At 37.9% G+C, this 25,486-nt stretch overlaps 1 protein-coding gene across 2 annotated transcripts; it reads left to right on the top strand.

Moving 5' to 3' along the window:
• The first annotated feature begins 1,418 nt into the window (after window positions 1–1,418).
• phex (phosphate regulating endopeptidase homolog, X-linked) lies at window positions 1,419–22,144 on the top strand. Of its 2 annotated transcripts, XM_042510772.1 has the most exons (22): window positions 1,419–1,775; window positions 6,510–6,566; window positions 6,706–6,867; window positions 7,345–7,428; window positions 8,624–8,850; window positions 9,343–9,411; window positions 10,123–10,239; window positions 10,463–10,546; window positions 11,284–11,426; window positions 11,633–11,726; window positions 13,387–13,515; window positions 13,750–13,851; window positions 15,988–16,065; window positions 16,718–16,821; window positions 16,918–16,976; window positions 17,420–17,474; window positions 18,272–18,339; window positions 18,439–18,569; window positions 19,286–19,351; window positions 19,719–19,823; window positions 20,170–20,246; window positions 20,367–22,144. In XM_042510772.1, the coding sequence occupies exons 1-22, from the start codon at window positions 1,652–1,654 to the stop codon at window positions 20,467–20,469; spliced, it is 2,238 nt and encodes a 745-aa protein (XP_042366706.1). In that variant the 5' UTR covers window positions 1,419–1,651; the 3' UTR covers window positions 20,470–22,144. The 2 variants fall into 2 exon arrangements, with proteins under 2 accessions (XP_042366706.1, XP_042366707.1); XM_042510773.1 differs by lacking the exons at window positions 1,419–1,775; window positions 6,510–6,566; window positions 6,706–6,867; window positions 7,345–7,428 and adding an exon at window positions 7,953–7,992.
• Window positions 22,145–25,486: the final 3,342 nt, after the last annotated feature.

The raw sequence follows: 25,486 nt of genomic DNA, 5'->3' as shown, positions 1-25,486 counted from the left end.
AGTCAGGAGATCACCAAAGTCAGTAGGGTTTATCCTCTGAGGATCATAAACATCTCTCAGACAGTTACTAAGTAATTTAAAAAAAAAAGAAAAAAGTTGTTTTCTTGGTGGCGCTTGACAAAAAAAAAAAAAAAAAAAATGGTGGTCACCACTGTCAGCGGGATTTATCCTCTGGGAAACATGAAAGTCAGTATAAAATTTTAGCCAATCCATGTCAGAGATGTTGAGATAGTTAATTTGATAAGTGAAAAATTTGACCTGCTGGTGGTGCTGAAAATTTTACAGCAATCTGTCGCTAGTTGTTGGGATATTTCTATAAAAAACAAAAAGGTGAAGCGTGTTGTGGTGCTATAGGAAGAGTCAGGATACCAAAGTCAGCAGGATTTATCCTTTGGGAAACAAAAATGTAGAGCATTTTTTGCCAGGAGTCGCTGCAATACATCATGTGGGAACCATGAATGTTAGTACAATATGTTGAACCAATTTCTGTTGTGGAGATATTTCACTGATTAATTGATATTTTTGACCTGCTGTTTGTGCTAGAGGAAAAATCAAGAGATCACTAAAATATGTGCGGATCATCCCCTGGAGATAATGAATGTCTTTACAAAATGTCAAAGCAATCCATCTGAGATATTTAAGTCTGAACCAAAGTGGTGGACTGACACAGACAATCAAAACGAGAGGAAATTTTCCTACTTGGGATGTTTAACAATAAGAATAAAAACAGGACAAGAGTGATTGTGAGTCACAGTGGTGAACAATAGCATCGTGGTCAACGTGTCTGCTTGATGAATGGGATGTTTTAAGCAGCGCAGGAAGTCACGTCTATATAAGGACTCTGTGGTTGACGCCCCAAACCCGTAATGAGCACGTGCGGAAAAAGGCTTTCTCACCACAGCAGGAGGGAGGCTGAGGGGCCAATCAGGAGCTGCGGTGTCACTGTCATCACCACCTCGCGTCTATTCAAAGAAACTATCGATGCTTTCTGACAAAAACACTGATGTGTTTTTACAGGCAGCCACGTCATCATCATCAGATTAATCGATTGTAATCAGTGTCCTGTGTGAGTCTAATTTTGTTCTGGTCCACTGACTGTCTGATCTGATAAATGTTTTGTGCAGTAGATCAGACACACACACACACACACACACACACACACACACACGCACACACGCGTTTCACATGTATGCTCGGGCTAGTAACAAGGTCTGCAGGCTCTAATGTTGCACATTAACAGATAATGTTCTGGTTTGATTTTATTAAATGGTCTCTGGTCATCACTGGGAGGCCTGGTTTGTTGTGAAGGGAGGGAGGGATGGGAGGAGTGTTGGAGGAGAGGAGGAGTGATGAAGGGAGGAACAGTTTGAGCCAGAGTGAAGTTAGAGTAGTTACAGATAGACAGATAGCAGCAGAGAGAGAGAGACTGGGAATGTGAATGGAGTTTGTGTTTAATTGGGAAAAAGACCAGAGCACATAGAGAAAGTGTGGAATTTTAGGAAGATGTTACTATAACTTTTTGGAATTAATTTCATCCCTGATAATTTTTGCTTTTTGGTGTGTTTTCCTCAATTTGTCTTCTCACTCCTTTTCCATCTGCACAACACCACTGTGTTTCTATGTGTGTGTGTGACATATAGTGCAATAAGTCATGGAACTGGAGCGTTTAGGTGGTGGCGGGGTTAAACCCGAGAGGGGCAACAGTCGTCTCTACAAGATAGCCCTGGCCATGTGTGTGTGTCTCTGTGCCGCTCTGCTGCTTGCACTCATACTGGGTAAGTCCACCATACACACACACACACACACACACACACACACACACACACACACACATTTTTACTCAACCTGCATTATAATTTGTAAGGAATTCAGCGGAAATGTATTGCATGCAGTCCTCAGATTATAGTACATGCAGACTGTAAATAACACACACGAGCAAGCTAGTGGGAGCAAAGGTCTTTGTGGAGCACTCGCGGGTAACTTGTGTCAAACTATTTTTGGTTCATATAAGGTTTCATACACGCCCACATGCACATGTACTTTCCATAGTGCACTGTGGGAGTCAAGTTGAACTCTGGGTAAAAGGAGTAAGGAATGTGTATGTTGACACTTTGTGAGTATTATCTCCTGCCGAATGTGAAATTAATTAGCAGGGAATCGTTTGGCAGATTAATGGGTAGGGTGTGTATATGTATTCATTTATTTATAGTGGACAGTGTACATTAATTAACACTGATGTTTTAAAAAAACTTTAATACAGATGTGTTAGGAGATAAGCAAGTGATTTGCACCTTTAGTCCTGCTAAAAACAGGCCCAAAAAGTAATTTTTGCATGTAACACTGTAACGATAAAAATTAGAGAGGAAATTCAAGTTTTGGAATACTTTGACCTGTTAACTTAGGCAAGGCAAGTTCAATTATAAAGCACCTTTCAACAAAAACATAACTACACGAGATGTAAGGTTTGAAGACAAAAGACAGTTTTATATAGAAAGAAGACAAATCTGCAGATTTAATTATACTTCAACTTAGATTTTGATGAGCTGTATGTAGGGCAGTTCCTCATCTTAGGAGAAGTGCTGATGTTTCCTGCTGTTGGAGAAAAAACTGAATTGTCAGTCTTTTTGCATCTAAATGGAACAATGCTGTCAATTCTGGCAACTTATTCTTCCACAATGGTTCCTGGTGATATCATACAAAAACTTACGCACACAGTTGTATGATATCTTTGGAATTAGCACCCGTTAGGTGAAGTTTAGGAAAAGAATCATGGTTGAGTGTCGTCACTTTGCATAATTAACATAACATGACGTGATGTTAAGTATGTACATGACTTAAAATCACTCAACATTGACAAAAGACATTATGCACAGTCTCTTAGGTCAAAGTCCTGTGTTTGGCTGACCAGACCACATCCCTACATGAACTTTGTCGCTCTTTATGCTGAGGAACCGGACTTCCTCTTTCACTTTTATCATATGACTGTGGACAGCCTGCAGCGCAGAGGTCACATGGTCACAGCCTACTGGCCCACAATTATGTTGGTTATGAAAGTGCATTTCTTTTATGCATTATGAGTATGAACAGTGAATGAGAACAGCTTGATTCTGGCAACTTATTAATGAACTGGCTCAAAGGAGAAAGAGTAGGCAAAAGTCCTCATATACAAGCTTGAAATTCTGTGAAGAACTTGTCGAGGACAAGACTTGCAAGGACAGTATTAAAAAAAAAAAGATGAAATATTTGTTTAACTTTGCCTGATGAATCAAAAGTAAGTGCAAACATAGCATGAAGACACATGCCTACTAACACCTTTAAACTCTCATGTTTAATCTTTTTATGTTGAATCTGTATGAAACCTTAAGTGGTCAAGTCACAAAACATAACATTTTTTAACCTTTAAGCACAGCCAGGCCAGGCTATTCCCCTTGTTTCCATCCATTGTGCTAAGCTAAGCCAATTGGCTCCCAATCCCAGAAGCTATCGGCTATTGGTCTCGGCAATGGCTAGTATTTTGGAAGATCTTGTGTGGATATCCAGGCCAAGACTTCCTCCTCTGGCCGCCGGTCATTTCAGCTCTAATCTCTTCACACAAATTTGCATATTAAAAAATGAAATATTATTATTAGTATTATTGTGACTATTATAGTGCCTTGTTTTTACTTAGTTCTTTATTCATTAATGTATATTGTGCAGCAATTTGCAATTTAGTTATATGTTTGCTCATATAATGTTAAAACTTTGTCACACTAAAGCCAGTGGGTTTAGAGATTGCATTTCAGCTACTGTCTTCTGCCTCGCCACACAGACTTTTTACCTTCTGCTCAAACATGATTGGCTAATACTAATTGGACTATAACAGAAACCAGAACGCTTCTGACACCAAAATCTTAAACCGCTGACCACCGTATTAATCAAAATGAATCAGGTCCTGATTCTAGCTTTATATCCATCTGACAGACATGAGAGTGGCATCAATCGTCTCATCTAGTACTATGAAAGAAAGGGAAAAAGTGTATTTTCCCCAAAATGTTAAACTATTCCTTTAAGAGTCACTTGTTCAGTTTCAGTGGTGCGTGGTAGTGAGGATGGTTGTGGCTGGGAGTGGTGTGTGTCTGTGTGTGTCTGTGTGTGTTTCTGGGGTGGGGTAAGTATTATTTTTTTTTGTTATTGAAGGAGGCCAGCATTCTTGTGGTGGCATTGAAGTGTAATTATGTTATGTGCCGATGTATGCAGTACCACACACCCACTCTAATGGAAACCCTCCTCTGGTCTGCAGCCATGCGAATGACCAGACACAGGAATGCAAAGTGGTTCGTTTGATTTCTGACTTTTTAATTAGTTTAGAGAGTTTTCCCGCCGTCAATGTGTGTGTATGTGTGTGTTTGCGTTGCTGGGCCTGGTAAGTGTCTTAGCAGTGAACATGAGGTTGGTATTAGCAGTGACCCCATAGCCTCAGACATCTGTGTGTGTGTTTAAACCCCTGTATATGTTTCTGACGGGGCGGTCAGGGGGAGGGTTGTTGAGGTTGTCCCAGGCCAAGTGGGTCATGCAGGGAGAAATTTTGACAGGGTGATTTTACGTGTGGGCACAACATTAAGAGACTCTCTCAAGCAGAAGAAAGTCATGTGAAATGTAACTAAGTACATCTCCTTAAGTACAAATTTCAGGTACTTATTCTTTACTTGAGTATTGTCATTTCACCTTGTACGTTACCTCTGCTAGATACTGTACATTTTACTTCACTACATTTGTCTAAAAGCTTTAGATACTTCACAAATTAAGATTTTTGCATAGCAAACACAAGAAGAGTGAATGAAATATGATGTTTTGTTATAAATTTAAGTAACCAACAGTTTATACAAGTGACTGACTGAAAAAAAATTGGCATCTATTTTGATAAACATTCATGCATTTTTTTTTTTTACATTTATCTTTTTCTTTAAAACAGTTTTTAGTTTGTTTTTTTTTTTTTTAGATTGTTGTCTGAATAGAGAACTATTTAATGATTCAAGTCATTTTCTTTTTTTTATATAGTTTAGAATTTTGTTATGTTTCAGAAGATTTTTATGTATTGGGTACTTCGACAACTTGTACTTTATAAACATATAAGTCATTTTCTTTTTTTTCTTTCTTAATAATTTGGAGTTTTCTTGGGTATTGCTTTTCTTTTCTTTTCGTTTTATTTTGGGGGGTGTTTTTTAAAGTTTTTTCTGAATTGGGTACTTTACTTTTCATACTTAAGTAATTTTTTTCTGATTATTCTTAATACTTTTACTTAAGTATCATTTTCAATGCAGGACTTTTTCTTTTATCAGAGTAGTTTCACAGTGTGGTATTTGTACTTCTACTTAAGTAAAAGGAACAAAATACTTCCTCCACCTCTGCTGAAACTAGACAGCAAGACCAGTTCGAGGTCAGACGTTGCGGCGCAGCTCTGTAACGCTCCACTCATCCGTTCACAATGAGGATTTGGTTTCTAAATCTGTCTGCTCACTACGTGGACTTGTGCTGCCTCTGTTTGGCCTCAGAACCACATCATGTAACGGTGGAGACGCTGCCTTTCGTTCACCTTCTAGGAAAGGAAGTGAATGGGTAGATCTGTGATCACACTGCATAAACAATGGGTGGATCTATTCTTAGTCTTATTGTGGCGTTCTGATTGCTTTTATTACAATTGTACAAAGTAATTACAAGTCAAGTTAAATCAAAAGCCTGATGCATATTTTGGAAAGAACTCAAGATTGTGATTCAGAGTATGGCTGTTATAAATCACTCAGCTAAGAGTTGTGATTGTAGGTCGACTCTTCGTTGTCGCAGGCAGGCATGAGGTTACTGTTTACTCTGTCTGACTGTTCCCCAGCTGTATCAACTGCACTTTGGTCTGTGTTTGTCCCATTTATGATAAAGAGTACATTGTGGGAATGTTCTTAATGATGTGCCTCTGATAACCACTATCATTTTGAGCCTTATAAAAGGATGATTAGCTGATACTTTCAGTTCTGTACACTTTATTCAGTGATAGTTTGTGTTACAGTGATGGATAGAAAATGACTCATGTTGCAGCCTATCCCAAAATACAAAAAAAAAATGTTTTCTTTCAGGTTAAATTTTTTTTTTAAGTTTAAAATATTGTTTGGTACCTAGCTATAGGCGATATGTAGGACTTGCTGGTGACTAAATGATTGGAAAATACTCCTGATAAAAGTAGCATGGTACATTTTGGTGCATTGAGTTACTGAAAGTACTAAAAGGTAGATTTCCACAATAGATGCCAATATGAATTATGTACTCACAGTGTATTGTCAATGTTTTTTTAGATAAAGGTTTGCGGTTCTGTTGAGCAACATCTCAACACTGATCACTATGAAGAAGAGATAATGGCTGGTCAGAACTGCAAAAGAATATTCATGCAATGCAAATGTTCCTCAATTATAAATGCTGGTTTAGTCACAGTGTGATTTTTACATCTTATTTATCAAGCTTCATTATCTGTTCTTCTTCCCCAGTCTCTCAGAAATCTAGTCAGGAGGAATTTTGCCTGACCCCAGAATGCATTGAAGCAGGTGAGGAGTCCTTTTACATACGATTTCTACAATTTCACTATTGTTTTAATAGCAACTGGCTGAGCGTGAGATATTTTAGTTGCAACTCAAAGGTTATTATTTGAACGCACTGGGTCATGTTTGTGTCTCCTTCTTGTAGCGGGGTCTATTTTGAGTAAAATGGATCAGTCCATTAACCCCTGTGAGGACTTCTATTCCTTCTCCTGTGGCGGCTGGTTAAAGGACAACCCTATCCCTGAAGATTCCTCTTCGTACGGCATCTACCCCTGGCTGCGGCAGCATGTAGACATCCGACTCAAAGGTGTGTTTGCTTACAAATTTCCCATCAGTGGCTAAGTACACATTTACCTCAGCTAGAGTACACTTTACTAACCAGATGTAAAATGTTTATTAATCACAAGGAAATTAGTATACAGAAGAAATTGCAAGAAAGAAGTGAGACTCAAATTGTTGTGTTAGTATATTTTATTCAAAGGCAAGACTAACCTTTATTTTACCAACAAACAGTTATAGTACTACTAAAATATATAGTATTCATCAGAGATAAAGTCACACAAGTGCAAGTCACAAGCAAGTCCCAAGTGACTGTGGTGAGAATCACACAAGGTCCAGTCGCTGCTATAAGTCGAAATTCTTAAGGTCAAACATTAGCTTTCTTAAATGAACAAAACACTCCCTAAGGGTTAGAAAAGAAAGCCTTAAAAATCCTACAATGTTGTAAGCTGCAGGAGCCCTGTTGAATCTTTGTGTTGTGACACAGATTGTTTTTCTCCCTCAGAGCTGCTAGAAGCTCCTTCAGAACCAGATGAACTGGAAGCCGTGACCAAGGCTAAGATCCTCTACCGCTCCTGTATGAACGAGAGTAAGTCTTAAACACACAAACAAACTTGGTTTTGTCCCTTAAGAAGACATTACATTGACACTCTGTCATTCCCAGGAGTCTTAGCCTCATTTTGACCACAACCACAACACGCCTAACACCAACTCTTCCCCGAATCCAAACCTTAACCTGACCATAACCTTATAAGGGAACTGAGTTCCCATAATGTGAGACTTTTTTAATCCACAGGGTGTAGTAATAAAACTGAACACACACAGACATGTTTGTATACCCATGTTAACCCAGCCTTGACTAAATCAACTCCATGACTCACTCCTAATGCCTAAGCTAATATAAATCTAAACCTAGGTCCAGTCTTAAACCACATCTAGAGTCACAGCTCTTTGAACAAGTGAGGAATAGCCATAATGTCCTCACAATTAAAAATGTCCCCACTTTCCATGTCTACACACAGGTCCTCACAAAGATGCTGCAAGTCAAGAGCACAAAGATACACTGAAAGTGTGAACTGAACAAGATGGGCTTTTATTGATCGTCATGGCAAATCTAGGTCACTGCACAAGCAAAGGCAATATGATACAACAGGTGAAACAAGCATCTAAACAAAAAAAACAACAATATAAAAACGAAAAATAGTAAAAGCAATCAGTCATACAAAATGCTGCACTTAATGTCAGTTTCTTAACCCTTTGAAACCTGGAGCGACATCACTTTTCTTGAGCTGCTCTCAGATGCCTTTATATTTAATTAATATATTAATATATATTTAATTTAATCCTTTAACATTGAGCAAAGTGGCGTGATTGTTTTGAAAAACATATCAAAAAGGCAAAGAGCAACATGGTTATAAATGTTTCCCAAATCACAAGAAATTAGTAAATTTAGAAAATTGTTAAAAAATAACTAGAGGGGAAATATGTAGGAAAAGGAGCTATGGGAACAACTACATTCATAATGATCATAATCATATATTTGAAACTATGTTACAAAATTATTCTTATTTTCTTATCGCTTTTTCTAGGTCATTACCTTGTTTTTTTAATTATTTTATTTTATTTTACTAATTTTCAGGTTGTTTTCTTGTGCTTTTACCAATATTTTGCTTCTTTTTTTTGATCTTTATTTTTCTATTGTTGCCGTCTCAGTGTTTTTGAAAAAAATCATGTCAATTTGCTCATGTTTCAAAGGGTTCATTTCTCATTGTGTTCTTGTATAGCTATACTGGAGCAGTTGGACACCAAGCCAATGTTAAAAACACTTCGACAACCGGAGTTTCGGTGGCCTGTCGTGGGGGATGGGCTCGGTGGGGAGTACCAGTGGTTGGTGGGGGAGTGGAACCTCCTGAGAACGCTGGCAGAGATGAAGAACCAGCACAGTAAAAGTGTCCTGATTCGCCTGTACGTCTCCCCCGATGACAAAAACTCCTTACACTACATCATCAAGGTCAGACATCCACTGTTCACTGTTATCACTTTTGATGGACATTTTTGCATATAATTTTTTAAAGGATTAGTTTGACATTTTGAAAAATACGCCTTTTTATGCAACACATAACCCCCTCTTTAATCTTTGATAGCTGACACTAACTTAAATAAAAGATGTCACAGCCTTCTTAAACGCACTAGGAAATGTTTCGAAACATTAATTTTGACTGTGATTAATAACTTATATCTTAAATAAGTTCATTTTAACGTAAAAAGATTGTAATGTAATGGCTGCCTTGATGGTATACTTGGGAAAAAGTAATGTTCAATATTATTTCCACACAATTGGTACATAAAAGATATAAAACCCCTGGCATGGGCATGTAGGCAGAGACAGTTTGATGCCTTGCTTAGTCACATTTTGCCAATTTTTATTGCTGTAGTCAAAGTAACAAGATAAACAACCCCAAAAAGCAGCAGAAGCCAACCTCTGCTCTCTGTCTTCATGTAGCTCGATCAGGCGTCCTTGTCTCTGCCCTCCAGGGAAGACTACATCACCAACACTTCCTCCGCCCGGGCGGTGAGTCTCTGCTTCATCTTTCACCCCCTTTTTTTTTACCTGTCATCTAAAAACTCCTCTTCTTGCAGCAGCTATTTCCTACCTGCTTAAGTGATAAATTGTGGCAGAAAAAGAATTTCAGACACTTGAAATATCGACAGTTAATGTTGGATTTTTATATTAGAACAAGAGCTTCTTTCCAGAGCCAACATTTTCACAAATGCTACTCAGTTTTAATGCAAGATATTAATGGTAGAAGGGGCAGCTGATATCGATTGCTCCACTAATAGTTGGCTCATTAGGCTAGAATAAAAATGCAATTAGTATGCAGCGACTAATTTTTCTCAAGTGGAAAAACTCTCACTGTCATGCTATTAGTACACTGTCACTATCAGTAGAAAGTACAGTCTTTATCCATTTATATACAAAGCTCTACGTTGAATCAGAAGAAAGACTATACTTTAGGCTGCAAAGGGAAGCTGACGGCTGCAAAATGACCCTTTGTATATCACCTTGTGATAGATGAATTTGTGAAAAATCTTTGTTTTTCTTGTCGGCCTCCCCTGCAAGTAAAGAATCCAAATAAGGCGAATATTCTATATTAATTGAAGTAAACAATGGATGCGTTTACATCAAAACTTCTTCAAAACATCCACTTACAAACTCCCACAGAACTGACATTTTGTCTTTTTTCCTTTCTCTCTCTTTCTCTCTCTCTCTCTCTCTCTCCAGTATCGTGCCGCCTTGCTGAGTTTGATGGTAGATACCGCCGTCATGCTGGGCGCTCCAAAGAAAGCAGCACTGACCCAGATGGAGAAAGCTCTTGCCTTCGAGACCAAACTGGCTCATGTAAAGACGTCACGTCAGATAAATATAATCTCACTGAATGTATGGAGATGGAGATGATTCTATCGGCCCAATTGGGTCTGGAGCTAATTAAACCCCAGCGTTATTAACTGTGAAATATGAAATATGAAATAAATTCATCAACTTAAAGGGAAATGATTTTTTATTTTAATTTTGAATTCCCGATCAGTCATGTCTGAATAAGATTACTTTTTTGTGTTTGCAGATCCTGATTCCCTACGAAAACCGCACCAGTGAGAACATGTATAACAGACACTCGCTCTCTGACCTGCAGCGCGACATACCACAGGTATAATTTTTGGGATAATTTTCTAACATTTTTCTCTCTCATTTATCTAATTTACAGGTAATTTTTTGTCACCTTTGTCACTAATATATTGCATATTTTTTTCTTACCAATTTGCTGATTGGCTTTTGTCCTATGCATTAAAAAAAAAAATCCAATTTGCTCACATTTTAAAATTTTTAAATGCTTGTGAAAGACACCAAAACTCAGCACAAGAGGGTTAAGGCCTTACACACTGGAGGTGTGACGAATGAACGACACGAAAATGTGAAATACTCTAATATTTTACATCAAATCCATTTATAATGGCAGAGATGCAAATTTGGGACATATGCAACAATCCGCCGTCATTGTAATGTTGTGGCACGATGTCCATTCTGCACATTGTGATTGATTGATGCCCTTATTTCTAGTGTGAAATCGCGAAAATTGACCTTTACATGGCTTTTCTACCTTGTTATATTTGTGTTCTGTGTAAATGTGCTCATGACATAAACAACTGTTTGAAAAAATATATTGACATGGGAATGAATCGCAGAAAAAACCCTGATGTGTAAAGGAACAAATCCTATAGACATCATAACATCATAAATAAGATCTTCCAATAAAATACCATATATTTGTATTGTCCAATCTGAAATGAAATATGAACACGTTACGCCAACTAAAAGAACTTAAACTGAAATTAAATTAATTAAATAAACAAAATGGCTTTTAAATATATGTTTTATTGTCTGCAGTTTGATTGGCTGGGTTTTGTAAAAGCCATGGTGGAGTCTAAAGCCGACCCAACTCGCACCATCTCCTCCTCTGAGCCCGTCATCGTCCGAGTGCCGCAGTACTTCAAGGAACTTTTCAACCTTATTAACACTACAGATCCCAGGTACCCCCCCCACCCCCCCACCCACACACACACACACACACACACACACGAACAACCAGACAGAGAACACACACAGACAGATGAGCACACAGAGGGGCTTGAGGGCTCCTGTCTCTCATTATAAGTACATTATAGTGTATAATGAGATTACATGTGGGCTTTTAATAAATGTCCCTCCTCTTCGCTCTCTCTCTCTCTTTTTCCAGGACTGTTGCTAACTATGTACAGTGGAGGACAGTTTTTTCCAGGATCACCACTCTGAGCCGGCGTTTTCTTTACAGATATCTGGATTTTGCGCGGGTTGGTACTTAGTTCTGGATTTTTAAGTGTTTAGGTTGTGAGAAAAGTTAGATAAATTACAGGGCAACAAACCTCTAAAGCCCAATAAATTATGTTAACAAAAAAGCAAAAGAAAACATAAAAAAGGTTGAAACGGGTATGAGGATCCTTTACAGATTAATGGTTTATAGTTCTTCTACTTTATACAGCATGTATGGAAAGTGTTTGGCTGTGAAATGCTGGAATTTGGTGTAAATTACACGATGTAGCTCCACTGTATACAAAAAGAGGTCTGAATTCCTAGTTTATTTAACAGAACTATAAATCAAACACAGAATCCAACTGATTCAATTCTTCCTTTAAACATTATCTGTTCAATGAACAAATGTGACGTTATATTACCTGAAGTGTTTAATCCAGCAGCTCCTGCTCATTTTTTTATTAGTCAGTAAGCAAAACAACAAGCAAGACCAGGTGCTTCTTTCTCTAATTTCCATTGTACACGTAAAAAGCCTCTTGCACATGCATTAAAGAATAAAAAAAGAGGAATAAGTATGCATTATTCAATTATAAGCGAGAACAGTTTTACAGCAAACTGTGACTTTCTTGACTGGCAAAATTATCTTTCAAATTGCTGAGCACAATTTATACAGGTTCAAAAGATTATTTGTCTCTTACTATATCTACTGTACATATTTTAGCTGCTTCATTTCCTTTGTGCATGAACATCAGACTCATAGCACCTTTGAAAACCAGTGTCACAAAGTGCTGAACAGTTACCAAAAAAGACGATAAAAAGCCTTTGAATCAGTATATAAATCAAAGATTAGTGTATTTAAAGAATAAGCGAAAATAAGGGCAGAGAAGCTTTAAAAATATACTTTTGAGACTGAATAGTTCTTGGAGTGAGATTTAAAAAAACATCCATTGCAAGGTCATTTAATGTGCAATTAGTATGTATATTTTGTCACTTTTCCAGATGGAATGGACTACTGACTGAAAACCTGCTTGGAATTAGTATGTGGTATAAAATTAGGACGCTCCAGCCTCATAAAAATATGTAAAAATCTCTTTTTAATTAGGAAAACCTAAAATCCTGAAAAAATGTAAGTAGGAAGCTCTTAACTTTTCTCAATCTCTGTCCCCAAAGTCCCCAAATGTTCATGACAGTAATTAGAGAGCTGGGAAAGTTATGTAATTTTGAGTGCCACAGTTTTCTATTTTTAAGACCTTAGATGGAGCTCCAAATGAACTTCACAGCTTGCCATAAGTACAGATTATGATATGTGAAATCATTTCATAACAGTCCCAAAATTTCCCATCACAAGTGTTGACTTTCTGTCGAGTTTTAGCCTCGATGCCTGCCTGAACTCGACTCGGTATACTGTAGATAGCAGGAGTATGAGTGTTAAAAACCTCAAAGAAAAAGAAAAAGAAATCATGTTATTCAATTCATCAATTTCAATAAATCAATTTCTTAAGTCACATAAATCATGTCCGGTACGTCAACCAATCTATGCCTTAAATACAATCACTTGATTTTAAACAATTTTAAAAAATAAATAAATTGTTAAATCATTGTGATGATTCAGAGGCCAAGAGACTTTAGCAGTGACAGTTAGTGCCGTGTGGAGAAAGAGACAATGTCACCTTGCATCTCCGTCTCTCACACTCCCACCAGGTAACCACGGGAACCACCTCTCTGACCCCGCGCTGGGATAAGTGCGTTAACTACGTGGAGAACTCGCTTGTTTATGCCACCGGGCGCCTCTTTGTCAACACACACTTCCAGGAGGACAAGAAACACATGGTGTGTGTGCTCTGGAAATGACATCATGTCTTAAATTGTGGGTCACACGTTTTATTTTTGTGTATGTGTAACAGATGTGTGTGTTGAGTGTATTTTGTCTGTGTGTCACCTGGAGGTGACGTCAGGCGTTCAATGTTGCGTCATTGTGGCTGTGTGTGTTTATGTGGCAGTGAGGCTGTGCGCTGTATTTTTTTGTAAACTGTCTCTAATCATTTTGAGTGTGTGTTTTCTCAGATGGAGGAGCTGATTGAGGGCGTTCGCTGGGCGTTTATCGACATGCTGGAGAAGGAGAACGACTGGATGGATGAAATAACGAAGAAGAGAGCCATAGAGAAGGCAAGAACAGCTGACAGCTTCATCACCATCTTTCTGTTTCCTCTGTCTAATCACAGGACTCCCTAAAAAAGATATTATTTTGGATGGGCGTGGTTTTGCAGTACATAGCAGTGCACGCTTCTGCGAGCTACATGACCGTCTCAGTCTGCTCTTGCATGCACCTAAAAAAGCAGAACAAACTCCTGATTATTTTGATTGGAATAAGAAGTTGGACTGAGTGGCAAAGTAGTTTTATTCTTAAAGCTTGGAAAATTAGGCAAATTAGACCGAAAAATACACGCTACGAGTATGAATGCAATCAGAATTATACTATTTAGGGATACATATTAGCATCGGTATCCTCAGTTTTTCTCGTGCTGCATTCAGGTGCCCTGTCACGTACATTTAAACCTTTCAAACCTGAGCAAATTGGTGTGATTTCTTTTGAAACATGACTAAAAAGGCAATGGACATGATGAATGAATGATGTCCCACAAACTGCAAGAAGTAGAAAGTGGCCTGAAAATTAGTTTTAAGAGAGTGAGAAGTTATTTGAAGTTGATAATATTGGGTGACATACCAAGTCTTTTAGGGAGTCAAGTCCATCCTCAGTCTGGATAGTAACTCCACAGCCACAAGAAATAACTCATTTTTTGTGCTATAAAGTTTAAGCTGCTGTTTTTGGCCACTTGGGGGTGCCACTGTTTTGATTTTCACCAAATCCCAAGAAAAATATTTGTCCTTGGCTGCTGGATCTTGGACTTTATACTAGCTGCTTGTTGCATGTATGTGTGTATATATATATATATATATATATACACACACACACACACACACACACACACACACACATATATATGTGTGTTTAATATGCTAAAGTGCCTCCAGGTTCATCAGAGAGATTTGACACTTTTTACAGTCATGTGATCAATTGTTCATATAAAGATATAACTGCTTTAAAGAAACAGCTCATCTTCCTCTCTGATTTCCTCTCGACTCAAAATGTAATTTTCATTTCTAAAATATCAGCTGCATTTTTTTTACCACGTTGGGGGGCAGCTCTGTTTAAGTCAGGTTGAGTCATTGTTGCACAAACAATGAATAAATTGTGGGCAGTAGCTGCTGATTGGTGAAATAAGTCCAAGGGTCAAAGGGAGTATTGACTCGGACTGTGTGACACTCTGAAGGGGCAGTTGAAATGTTTGATGACCACAGGCGGGAATGACTTCCTGTGGCGCTCTGTGGTGCATCTCGGAGTCTTGCACCGAGTGTAGTCTTGGCCATCTCATCATGGAGTGGGTGGGAGACACTGTCCCAGATGACACATAACTTAGAGAGTGTCCTCCCCATTATGACACCGACAGAAAGTCCAGCTCCACCCCCACAGTGTTGCTGGACCTGGATTAGTTTGTTGAGTCTGTTGATGGCTTCCACCCTCAGGCTGCTGCAGACAAGATAGCACTGTCCACTCACAGACACTAACAGGCACTTACGATGTGATATGAAGTCCAAACAACGAGCTAGAGGAGGCTAAAAGGCTTCTCATTACACTCAGTCATTTAATTTATTCTTAATATGAATACTGCAGCTCTAAACCACAGTATTGACCGGCTTGTAATGAAAACATAACCTTGACCTCTGTGGTTCCCACTTTATCTTCTTTCATCATGAGTGCAAACACTTTTCGTGATTTAAGACCTTGTTTTCTTTGACACGGCGCAGCGTTTAGTCCTTCACTTTACTGCCTTTGTATGTGGAGGACTGTTGACTCTGAAAATGCTCCTTTTATGGTGTACTTTTCTCCTTCAAACTCTTCATCCACCAAATTTGTTAAAATGCCAATTTTGAAAACATTAAAAGAAATCCATTCCACCTTGAGTTTTTGTTAGTAACACAAGCATGTTAGACTGAATCGGGTCAATAGGGACATCGTTGTATTTAGACCTTTTTATTGTTCCCGCTGGCTTTTCATTTCTTATGTAACAAAGACATTTCAGGATTATATTTTATCAGGGCACCTTGACTGTGACTCACACTCTTTATTCCTTTGTAACAGAATTTAATCTTATTCAGTTCTATATATGATTATGTAAAAAATAAAAAATCTGTTTAAACGCCCCATCACGTTCACTCTGTTGTCTCTCTCTGTCTCTACAGGCTCACGCAGTCCTGGCGAAAGTCGGCTACCCGGAGTTTATCCTGAACGACACCTACCTCAACGAGGACTTAAAGGAGGTCTGTAAAACAATACTGAAAGCATTTCTTGTTTTTATCTGCAGGGGTACAACATGGGGTCGGAAATGGAAAATTAAAAGATGAGTGTGCAAAAAATGAATGAAATCTTAATTGCCCCTGTGGGAATTGACTTTGCACAATTGAGTGTGAAAGAGTATGAAAACAAATCAACATTTTATTATCTTTGTCTTTTCTTTGTGTCTGTCTGCCCAAAAATATCAAAATATCAAAAATATCAGTTTATTTTTGTAAAGAAATAATTGAACTTAAAGTTCTACATTTTAATTTTTGTTATTATTTTTTTAAAGGATTATTTTTTCTGGGCATTTTCCCTTTATTCATAGGAAAGTTACAAAGAGACAGGAAAGGTAGTAGAGAGAAAGGGCCACAGGCCGGACTTGAACCCAGGCTGCTGCATAAGCCTCAGACATATGGGGCGCACAGCTAGAGGTCGCCCTATATTTTAAAAGTTTAGCAGTAAAACGAAAACTTCATCCACAAGATGATCATTTGTGTATTAATTACTTGCCCCACGTGACATTGAATCTGTGGAGTAACCTTTGTAATTCTCACATGCTGCCATGGTGAAACAAGTTACTTTTTGACAAGTGCAGCACTTAACAGTGTGTAATTGCATTTGTGTGCGTTTTAGCTAAGTTTCAGTGAGAAGGACTACTACGGGAATGTGATGCAGACGTTGAAATTCATCGCCCAGTCTGATGTCGCCTGGCTCCGAAAGCCCGTCCCGCGTACAGAGTGAGTGATATTACTTATTTCATGTCAAAATGCTGTGTGACCTTTTTGTGTTGACATGCCATAATGTGTTTGTGTTTGTTTGTTTGTTTGTTGCAGGTGGTTTACAAACCCAACAACTGTCAACGCCTTCTACAGTTCCTCCACAAATCAGATCAGTAAGATTAATTGATTATTGAGAAGCTGATGTTTAACGTAATTATTCATAAGTCCTTGACTTGTACGGCTCTGTCCAGACAGGATGATGCTACACTCAGTGATTTCAATTAAGAATCTGCTTAGGACACATTTTTGGGGATTATTATTCCTTTCAAATGGCTGAGTAGGCATCTCGGTGTCAGAAATAATTGGGAATTTGCATAAAAAACAAAGTAAACCTGACAGAGAGGACATGAGGAACGTGCCTCCTAAAACAGGTCAAATGTGATCTGTTTTATAATAGTCGCTCCCCTGAGAAATCACAGTTTGTAATCACAAATAACAGCGCCTCACACAGGTTGAAATAGAGAAAAAAAAAGGCCCGACCCTTTGCTGTAAATGACTCCTGTCTGGACGGGGCTAAAGACACACAGACGAAAACTATTTTGGTCTTCTCGTTTAGGATTTCCTGCGGGAGAGCTTCAAAAACCCTTCTTCTGGGGAAGAGAGTATCCAAGGTGAGATTAAAGAAATGAAACACGCTTGACTAACAGGCTGAAGAAAAGTGCCACCTCATGCTTTTTACTCGTGAGAAATGTGCGGCTCAGAAATAATTATCGAAACATAAACCTCCTGATGGAAAACCACAGAAAACTGTAGTGTTAAGCCCGGTGGACTAACAGTATAATTTAGCACTTCATGCTGAATCATACATCAATTGTAAGTTTAATTTTTACATCAGTTTTATGAAGAAGTTGTGGTTTTTAAATTTATTTTATTCAATTAATTAGTAAATATATTACAGCTATAAATGATAACTTATAATCTTTGATAACTTTGCACAGTACGCAAATTTGGGGGATTCATTTTTCTGTCATCCAAGGACAAGTTTTTCAAATTCTAACACATATTTGCTAAAACATTTTTTTTTTTTTAATGTTTATTCGAAGTTCAGGCAAGTCTTTTTATGTCACCATACTGTGCATTACTTACAGGGTTCCAATGGTCATGAAAAACCTGGAAAAGTCTTGGAATTTCACAGTTTCCAAACCTGGGAAATTCAAAGATTTAGTAAAATGATTAAAATAAATATGAAATTAATACAAATAAAAAATTAATAAAAATAAATTACATTAATCTTCCAGGGATAACCTTCCTCATAATATAACATAACGGCATATTTATTTTCTGTAGATGTTGATGTGATGTAGTTATTATATAAATCGATGTGTGATGTTTTTCGTTAACCATCATGTCATCATTCATTTTGCGTTTCGTCTCTAGAACTTAACTACTTACTGTTTTTCGTTTCTAGATCTTTAAGTTACGGAGCCATTGGGGTGATAGTAGGACACGAGTTAACACACGGCTTTGACAATAACGGTAAACACTGATCGCCATCAATGACCAATGAAACAGTAAAATTAGAGATTTAAAATGGAGTGGTAATATACTTTTGAGTGTGATGATTTTTATGAACAGGTCGCAAATATGACAAAAATGGCAATCTCAAACTCTGGTGGACCAACTCGTCCGAAACGGCCTTCACTGAGAAGACTCGCTGTATGATTGAACAGTATAACGGTTACCAGTGGGAGGAGGCAGGCCTGAAAGTAAGAAGTTTGACACGACACTTTGGTTTCATTTTTATTTTATTTTATTTTATCCTTCTCATGAGCACAATATTGCAAGAAGGCCTCAGGGGAAATTCTTCACATTTGGCACAAACGTCCACTTTCAATCAACAATGAACCAATTAAATTTTTGGTGGTCAAAGGTCAAGGCCAATGTGACCCTACATCCGTTTCATTTTTGTGAACCTGACATCTCAAGAACACCTTAAGGGAATTTCTTTTAATTTGGCACAAGCATCCATTTTAAGTCAGTTATGAACTGATTTGAATATAGTGGTCATAGGTCAAGGGTCAAGGTCACTGTGACTATGCCTGTCTAATTTCTTGTGAACGTGATATTTCAAGAACACCTTGAGAAGATGTCAAATTTTGCACAAACAATCACTTGGACTTAACAATGAACTAATTAGATTTTGATGGTCAAAGGTCAAAGGTGACATAGAACCACTAGGCAGTAATTATATCAAATTAACTTAACGGGCCAACCGCACTTTTGGGTGTCATCTGCACACTATAGAAGCTCTACTGCGCCATGTTTGTTAACTTTGTGAATGGTTATGGAATTTTCATTGCGGGTCCTTGAAAAGTCATGGGAAAAAAATGTCTAGAAAAATGTATGTAATCCTGTGTAAAACTGGTACATACTTGAAGGAATAATGTGAGAAATTGTGTTTTGTGGATATTTTCTTGTGTAGGTGCGAGGCAAGAGGACTCTGGCAGAAAACATAGCAGACAATGGAGGAATAAGAGAGGCTTTTAGGGTATGATCTGTTTTCTTACATGACACTGCCACCAGAGAAGAAAAGCTCCACCGGATGTTGCAGAAATTGGGCCTTTCTCAGGGCAGACACTTCGACCTTTTGTATGGAAAATTCCAGGTCTAGCTAATAATGTTAACTTTGATTTTATTGCATTTAGGTGTGTCAGTAAACCATGCCAATGCCCTAAATAGTTTCACTTATTATAATTATTAGTGTGGCATCTGTTAATTAGCTGTGACTAGGCTTGTAATTGGTTTGCATTTATTTGTATTTCAAAACCACAAATGCTCTTCATGTGAAAGGACTACTTATAAAACTTGCCATGTCATGTTAAGAAGCCCAATGTTGTCTTTATGTTTGTGAGCAGGCGTACCGGCGGTGGGTGGATGAGAGCAGAGGTGGTGTGGAGGAGTCTCGGCTGCCTGGAGTTGGGCTGAACAACAACCAGCTGTTCTTCTTGAGCTATGCACACGTAAGGACACAAAGTATTTTTCACACTCTTGCCAATGCCATGATTCAACCAGTAAATATTTATGTGCACTTCCATTGTCATCCCTGAATTCGCTGTTGTTTTCCCCTGAGTAGCTGCTTAGCCAAAATTAGGTTAATGGGACAGTTCATCCAAGCAAAAAAAACCACATATTTTTCCTTGGTAAATAAAAGTAACTGTACTTTAATTAGATTTTTTCTCATTACCTTTAATTTTACAATTACATAAATTTTATAATTCAGTTGCATGTAACTAGTTACTGTCCAACACTGAAACTTAGTACACACAGACAATCAAATCATTTATTGAATGTGCTTGCACTCTTTAGGTGAGATGTAACTCATACAGACCAGAAGCAGCCAGAGACCAGATCCAGAGTGGAGCTCACAGTCCACCAAAATACAGGTGAGCACACACACACACACACACACACACACACACACACACACACACACACACACACACACACACACACACACACAAAATCCTTACAACCTGACCTTTACCATCACTGTTACCCTGCAGAGTAATCGGGGCGATGAGTAACTATGAGGAGTTTCGGAAAGCGTTCAGCTGCCCCGAATCGTCGGTTATGAACCGAGCTGCAAAGTCCTGCCGGGTTTGGTGACCTTTGACCTCAGCTTGACCCTGAACCAGCAGGGCGTCTGTTAATGCTGGACTCATAGCCAGCACAGTTTACATGATGTGGGAACAAAAATGAGTTCTTCTCACAGAAAAACTGCACTCATGTTTGGGCAAGAGTGGAAAATGTTAGAGACTGAAGCCATTTTTAATGAGCTACTGTATATTGTTACTGCAACAGATCTGTAACTTTTTCCACAGGTACATTTACTGCATATGTTTGCAGATACTGCGTAAATTATGACTGCAGCCATTTGCTGAGGACCATACTTTATGGATTATAAAAATGTTGGAAAAAAGGGCTGTCCCTTTTTCCAGCAGCCCTAAATGTACTGTAAGTGTGACTTGATGAAGCTAGAACCTTTCTTATGGGAATAAAAATGTATATATATTAAAGTAAAGGTAAAGTGAGCAGATGTTTTTTTTTAACAGATACCCATATTTCAAATGCTACAGTAACTGTGTGAAGTATATGCGGTCAATGTCTGCAAATATTCATTAGCAGCCATGTTGATGAAATCCCCAAGATTTATCAATGTTTGAGCATCAATATGAGGGAAAATGCTGAATATAATACCAAAAACATGTAGTTAGATATTTACATTACAGTGTGATCTCATATAGACCAAATCATTGTGTCGTCACACTAAGGGCTTGTTTATATTCTTTTTACATATGAAAATAGATACATACGTTTCAAACTTTTTAAACATCACTGCCTTTATACTTCCACGTGACCTTGACGTCAGAATAGATACAGCCACTAAATGGCACTAGAGGCTCGAGTCAAAAGGTTCATGTGACACCAAAAAGGGGACAATGGAGGAAGTCCTTACAGAGGCATTGTTGTAGACATAGCTGTTTTTTTAGGCCATTAAAGACATCACAACAATGTGGACGGAGAATTCTTTTTTCCTATATAATTGACTTATTCTGTTCTGCTATTTTTTAAATGTTTTGTTGCCTCCTACGGATGTTATCTCACTTGAACTACACTACACTGCCAGCAGGATCTCTTATAGTACTGCTCTGTTTTGTCCGTATATATAACCTTTCAGAAAAGGTGCACAAATAAGCACAAGTGAAAGGATAGAAAACTCTGTCTGTGTCCATATCTAACTTTAAACATAAATGAGCCCTAACAATAACAACCACTTCTGGGAAGACAACCGGAGATATGTGAGATCAGTAAAACTTGTTTATTTCTGTTTTGATTTTCAGCTGTAACATTTAAAGATATGTTGTAGTTGTCCGACCTGTCCGATGTTTCTGCTGTGCTAATTTTATGTACTGTGTTGCTTCTCTAGCGTTTTTCATAAATTAAATTTACCGGCACAAAAGCTGAGTGATGTACTGCTGTGGACGGGGCATGCAGCAAAATATATTCTACCCATCTAAAAAAATCTCTGTCAGATTAATTGTACATTATATTGAGAATATTTCCTGTATTTACCTTACACACTAACCAATCAGAACAGCAGCAGAACTCCCATGTTCTGCAAAGTAAATTATTGTTTTTGTCACTGGAGTCTGGTGGCTTTGAGATAACCACTTCAGTTCCCCGTCAGAAAGAGCTGTCTGACGGCAAGATAAAGCATTAAAAATATTCCAAATATAGCATTCACTTGAACTAATAATGATTTTTTGAAGTCGGCCTTTTGAAATGAACCAATGAGGCAATGTGTGCTCTGCAGTATTTCATTTTATGTACGTGATGCAGGGATTTTCTACCTGGAAATTTATTGTAAACAAACATTGTGATTTATTCCATCTTAAAACCATTACTTTGTTCTTTATTAACTTTTAAACGATTGTGAGAGCTTGCATCATACTTTTGATAACCTGCTGTCTTATTTTTAAGACTTAATATGAGATTAAACTACCTGAGATGTGGTATGTCTTGTTTTGTTTTGTTTTGTTTTGTTTTATTTGTGTGTGCGTGTGTGTGTGTGTGTGTTTTGTTTTATTTGTGTGTGTGTGTTGATTCCTCTCAGCCCTGCCTTGGTCCCTGTTTCCCTTTGTTTCAATATCCGTCTTGTGTCTGACATTTATTTTCATTCTGCTGCAGTTCAGCCCGGGCAAATGAACTCTCAGAATTACAAGCACTCAAACTAAAAGAAGCTCTCTCTCCATTTGTCTTTCTGTTACTGAACTGAGCTGCTGAGGCAGACTCGCATGTCAGCTTGTTTGTGGAGTTGCTCTGTAATAAAGGGAGTATTTTCACAGATAGACAGTCAGAAAATGTGATGGGTGTATTGTCTGAAGTCTGAAGTCCCAGAAAGAGGTCACCTGACCCACCTGAGGCAAGGAGGATAAATCAACCCCCCTTTGCTTAAAAAGTATCTACCTCCCAAAGGTGCAACCACTTTAGTTAATGAGAGACTTTATTTGCAGCCTTCCCTCCTTTGTTCGTTCTTTGTACAGCAGCCTTGATGCATGCGTACTGTAAGTTCATTTTTGTCAGTGTTTTTTCAGACATTGATTTATGCTGCGTTCACACAGAATCCAGTAAGCAGCATACCGGGTGTAATTTAGTGAATGAGAGCAGGACAGTAAAATTGCAATTTCCCGCAAATTGCAAGACAGTACTAAAAATTTATTTTAAAGAACTTAATAATGATTTAAAAAATAGAAAAAATATGTCCAGAAAACTATATTTATTATTAATATTGTTATAATTTCATTAAATATTTCATCTATATTATATAACTTCTTCCAGTATTTTTACTTGATAATTAGTTGTAAACAAAAAACTACCAAAATAAACTAAATCAAACAAAAAACATTTTAAAAAAAAGACAATTAGACAATTTTCTTGCTAAAAAAAAAAAATCTGTAACATAATTTAAACCACTGTGAATTTTTAGATTTTTTACTGATGTTTTTCTTCATTAATTCATTGTAACTTAATGGAATGAATTCTTGCTTTTCCATCATTGAAGTAAACCTGATTGTGGTTCACTGTGTTGCTGTTTTCAGTTGTTTCTTTCTGTTCGGGCTCTAATAAAACTCTGAGACTTTACTGTTGCTCCACCTTGTAACTTTGCTGTGATTGATAAGGTGAGTTGTGTGTTAAGCGAGAAGCGTAGCGAGGTGGCAGACACTGAAGGGAGGGTGCTGATGGATGGGGGACAAAAAAGAGATTGAGATTCCACCTGAAAGCATGTCCATGTATCGATTTTCCTTCGCACCTGCTATTACACACATCATATCTCATTCATTCATTTCAGCAGTCTCCATGGCAACCTGAAACTGTCACCGTGTGTATGTGTTTGTCTTTCGGTGTGTCTTACACGGCCAGGCGGGGGGTAACATTAATGACTTGTATCTGTGGCAACACCAGCGGCAGTTTCATCAATACACACCAATTAGAAAAACAGTCCAGTGCCCCAGTCTATTATGGTGTTGTGTGTACCGCATGTCTGCTGGTGTTGTGTGGGGGTGGGGGCGATTAAGAGAGTGAGACGGAGTAAGTGAGATGGATGATAATGAGCAGAGATTTCTTTTTTACTGGATGTGTAAGCAACACCATGCATCAGGCCCCTGGCAGCCATTCGCACACTCTGACATTCATTATCAATGGCAGATTCGTCCACTTATGTACATAAAGGAATGAAGAAAGCATTTTTTTTTAACTTTCCCTTGCCGTTACTTAGTTGCAGCTGTCCTTTCTAACAACCAGTATTTTTAGCATGATTTATTGTATTTTATATTTTACAGTATATTGCTCTACTACCATATATTATGTTATACTAGCCTATATTAACAAATTTCTTCTTGGTTTCCATACAATTTAGCCATTACATTGCATACTATAATTCTATATAAACGCTTTAAAACCTGGATTGTGCTGCATTCAGATGCCTTTCACAAGCTATTTGACACTTTGAACCCTCAGTAAATTGGTTTTATTTCTTTCAGTGACATGGAAAAAAAATCCAATTCTGAGCTTGGTAAGAAATGTCCCACAAATTGTGATAAATTATTAAAACGTGACAAGAAAATTGCCTTAAACAATGTTTTTAGAGTGGGAGGATTATCTTGAATGGTGGTCTAAAAAATGTAATCTTGCGGCTCTTTTAGACTTTCCAAAGGTTATTGAACTGGCTGGCGTAAATTTAGGTTTTGCCGCTCACAAAAAAATTATCCACTGCTAATTCCACTTTTGGCCACTGTGTCAAATTTGCATCAGAGTCTGGCGCACTTCCTGGAGGCTTGGTTATACCACACTGGTTCAGAAGCGGAATGATTTGCCTGACCAGTTTTGTAGAGTGTCAGATTTTATAAATTTGGTTATTTTTCCTTGAAAACTGTGCTTCTACCATAAGCAATTAAGTTTATTTTTTTGGCCTGTTTTAGTTATATTTATTGTTTTAATCTCCTACTTTGTTGTGCTGTAGCTCACAGAGAGAGTTAGTACTGTTTGAAGTCCAGTTATAGACAAGGCGCTTATTTATCTGAGCTTTTGGAAGCTTCTGAAAAGCATCTGCAGGACTTAGATGAATTGTCTAGAGCTGCGATCAGCTTGGCAAACCACTTGACCATCTGTCAGATCTGCAGTCTACTGAGTGCGCCTTTCGAGTTTTGAGTTTTGTCATGATCTGCCTTGATTTCTTCGAGGTCATGTTTTTTTTCTCCTTTGATTTTGTAATCCTCAAGGTTTCCTGTTTTATTTTGTCACTGAAATCACTCCTTTGTTTCGATCACTTTACTTCCTTCCCTTGTGTTTTCCTGCCATGTTTTGATTGCATGCCCCGCCCTGATTAGTTTTACCTGTCCGTCGCTTGTCCTGCAGTCAGCTCACCTGTTTTTACTCCCCTGATGAGTGTCTCCCTACCTGCCCAGTTCCCTTGTTCTTTGTCAACTTGGATTCATTTTTAGTTTGGATAACACACTTCAAACTGTGATTTGAATATGTTCAAGCTTTATTTCTGGTATGTATACATCTGATATTTGTAGCTTTAAATCAAAGCCGCTGCATTCAGCCCTGCTAGTCAGACACT

The sequence above is a fragment of the Plectropomus leopardus genome, chromosome 21, assembly GCF_008729295.1.
Source record: "Plectropomus leopardus isolate mb chromosome 21, YSFRI_Pleo_2.0, whole genome shotgun sequence".
In the NCBI taxonomy this organism is placed as follows: domain Eukaryota; kingdom Metazoa; phylum Chordata; class Actinopteri; order Perciformes; family Serranidae; genus Plectropomus; species Plectropomus leopardus.
The sequence above is the reverse complement of the archived record's forward strand: the minus strand, read 5'-3'. Positions and strand labels throughout refer to the sequence as shown.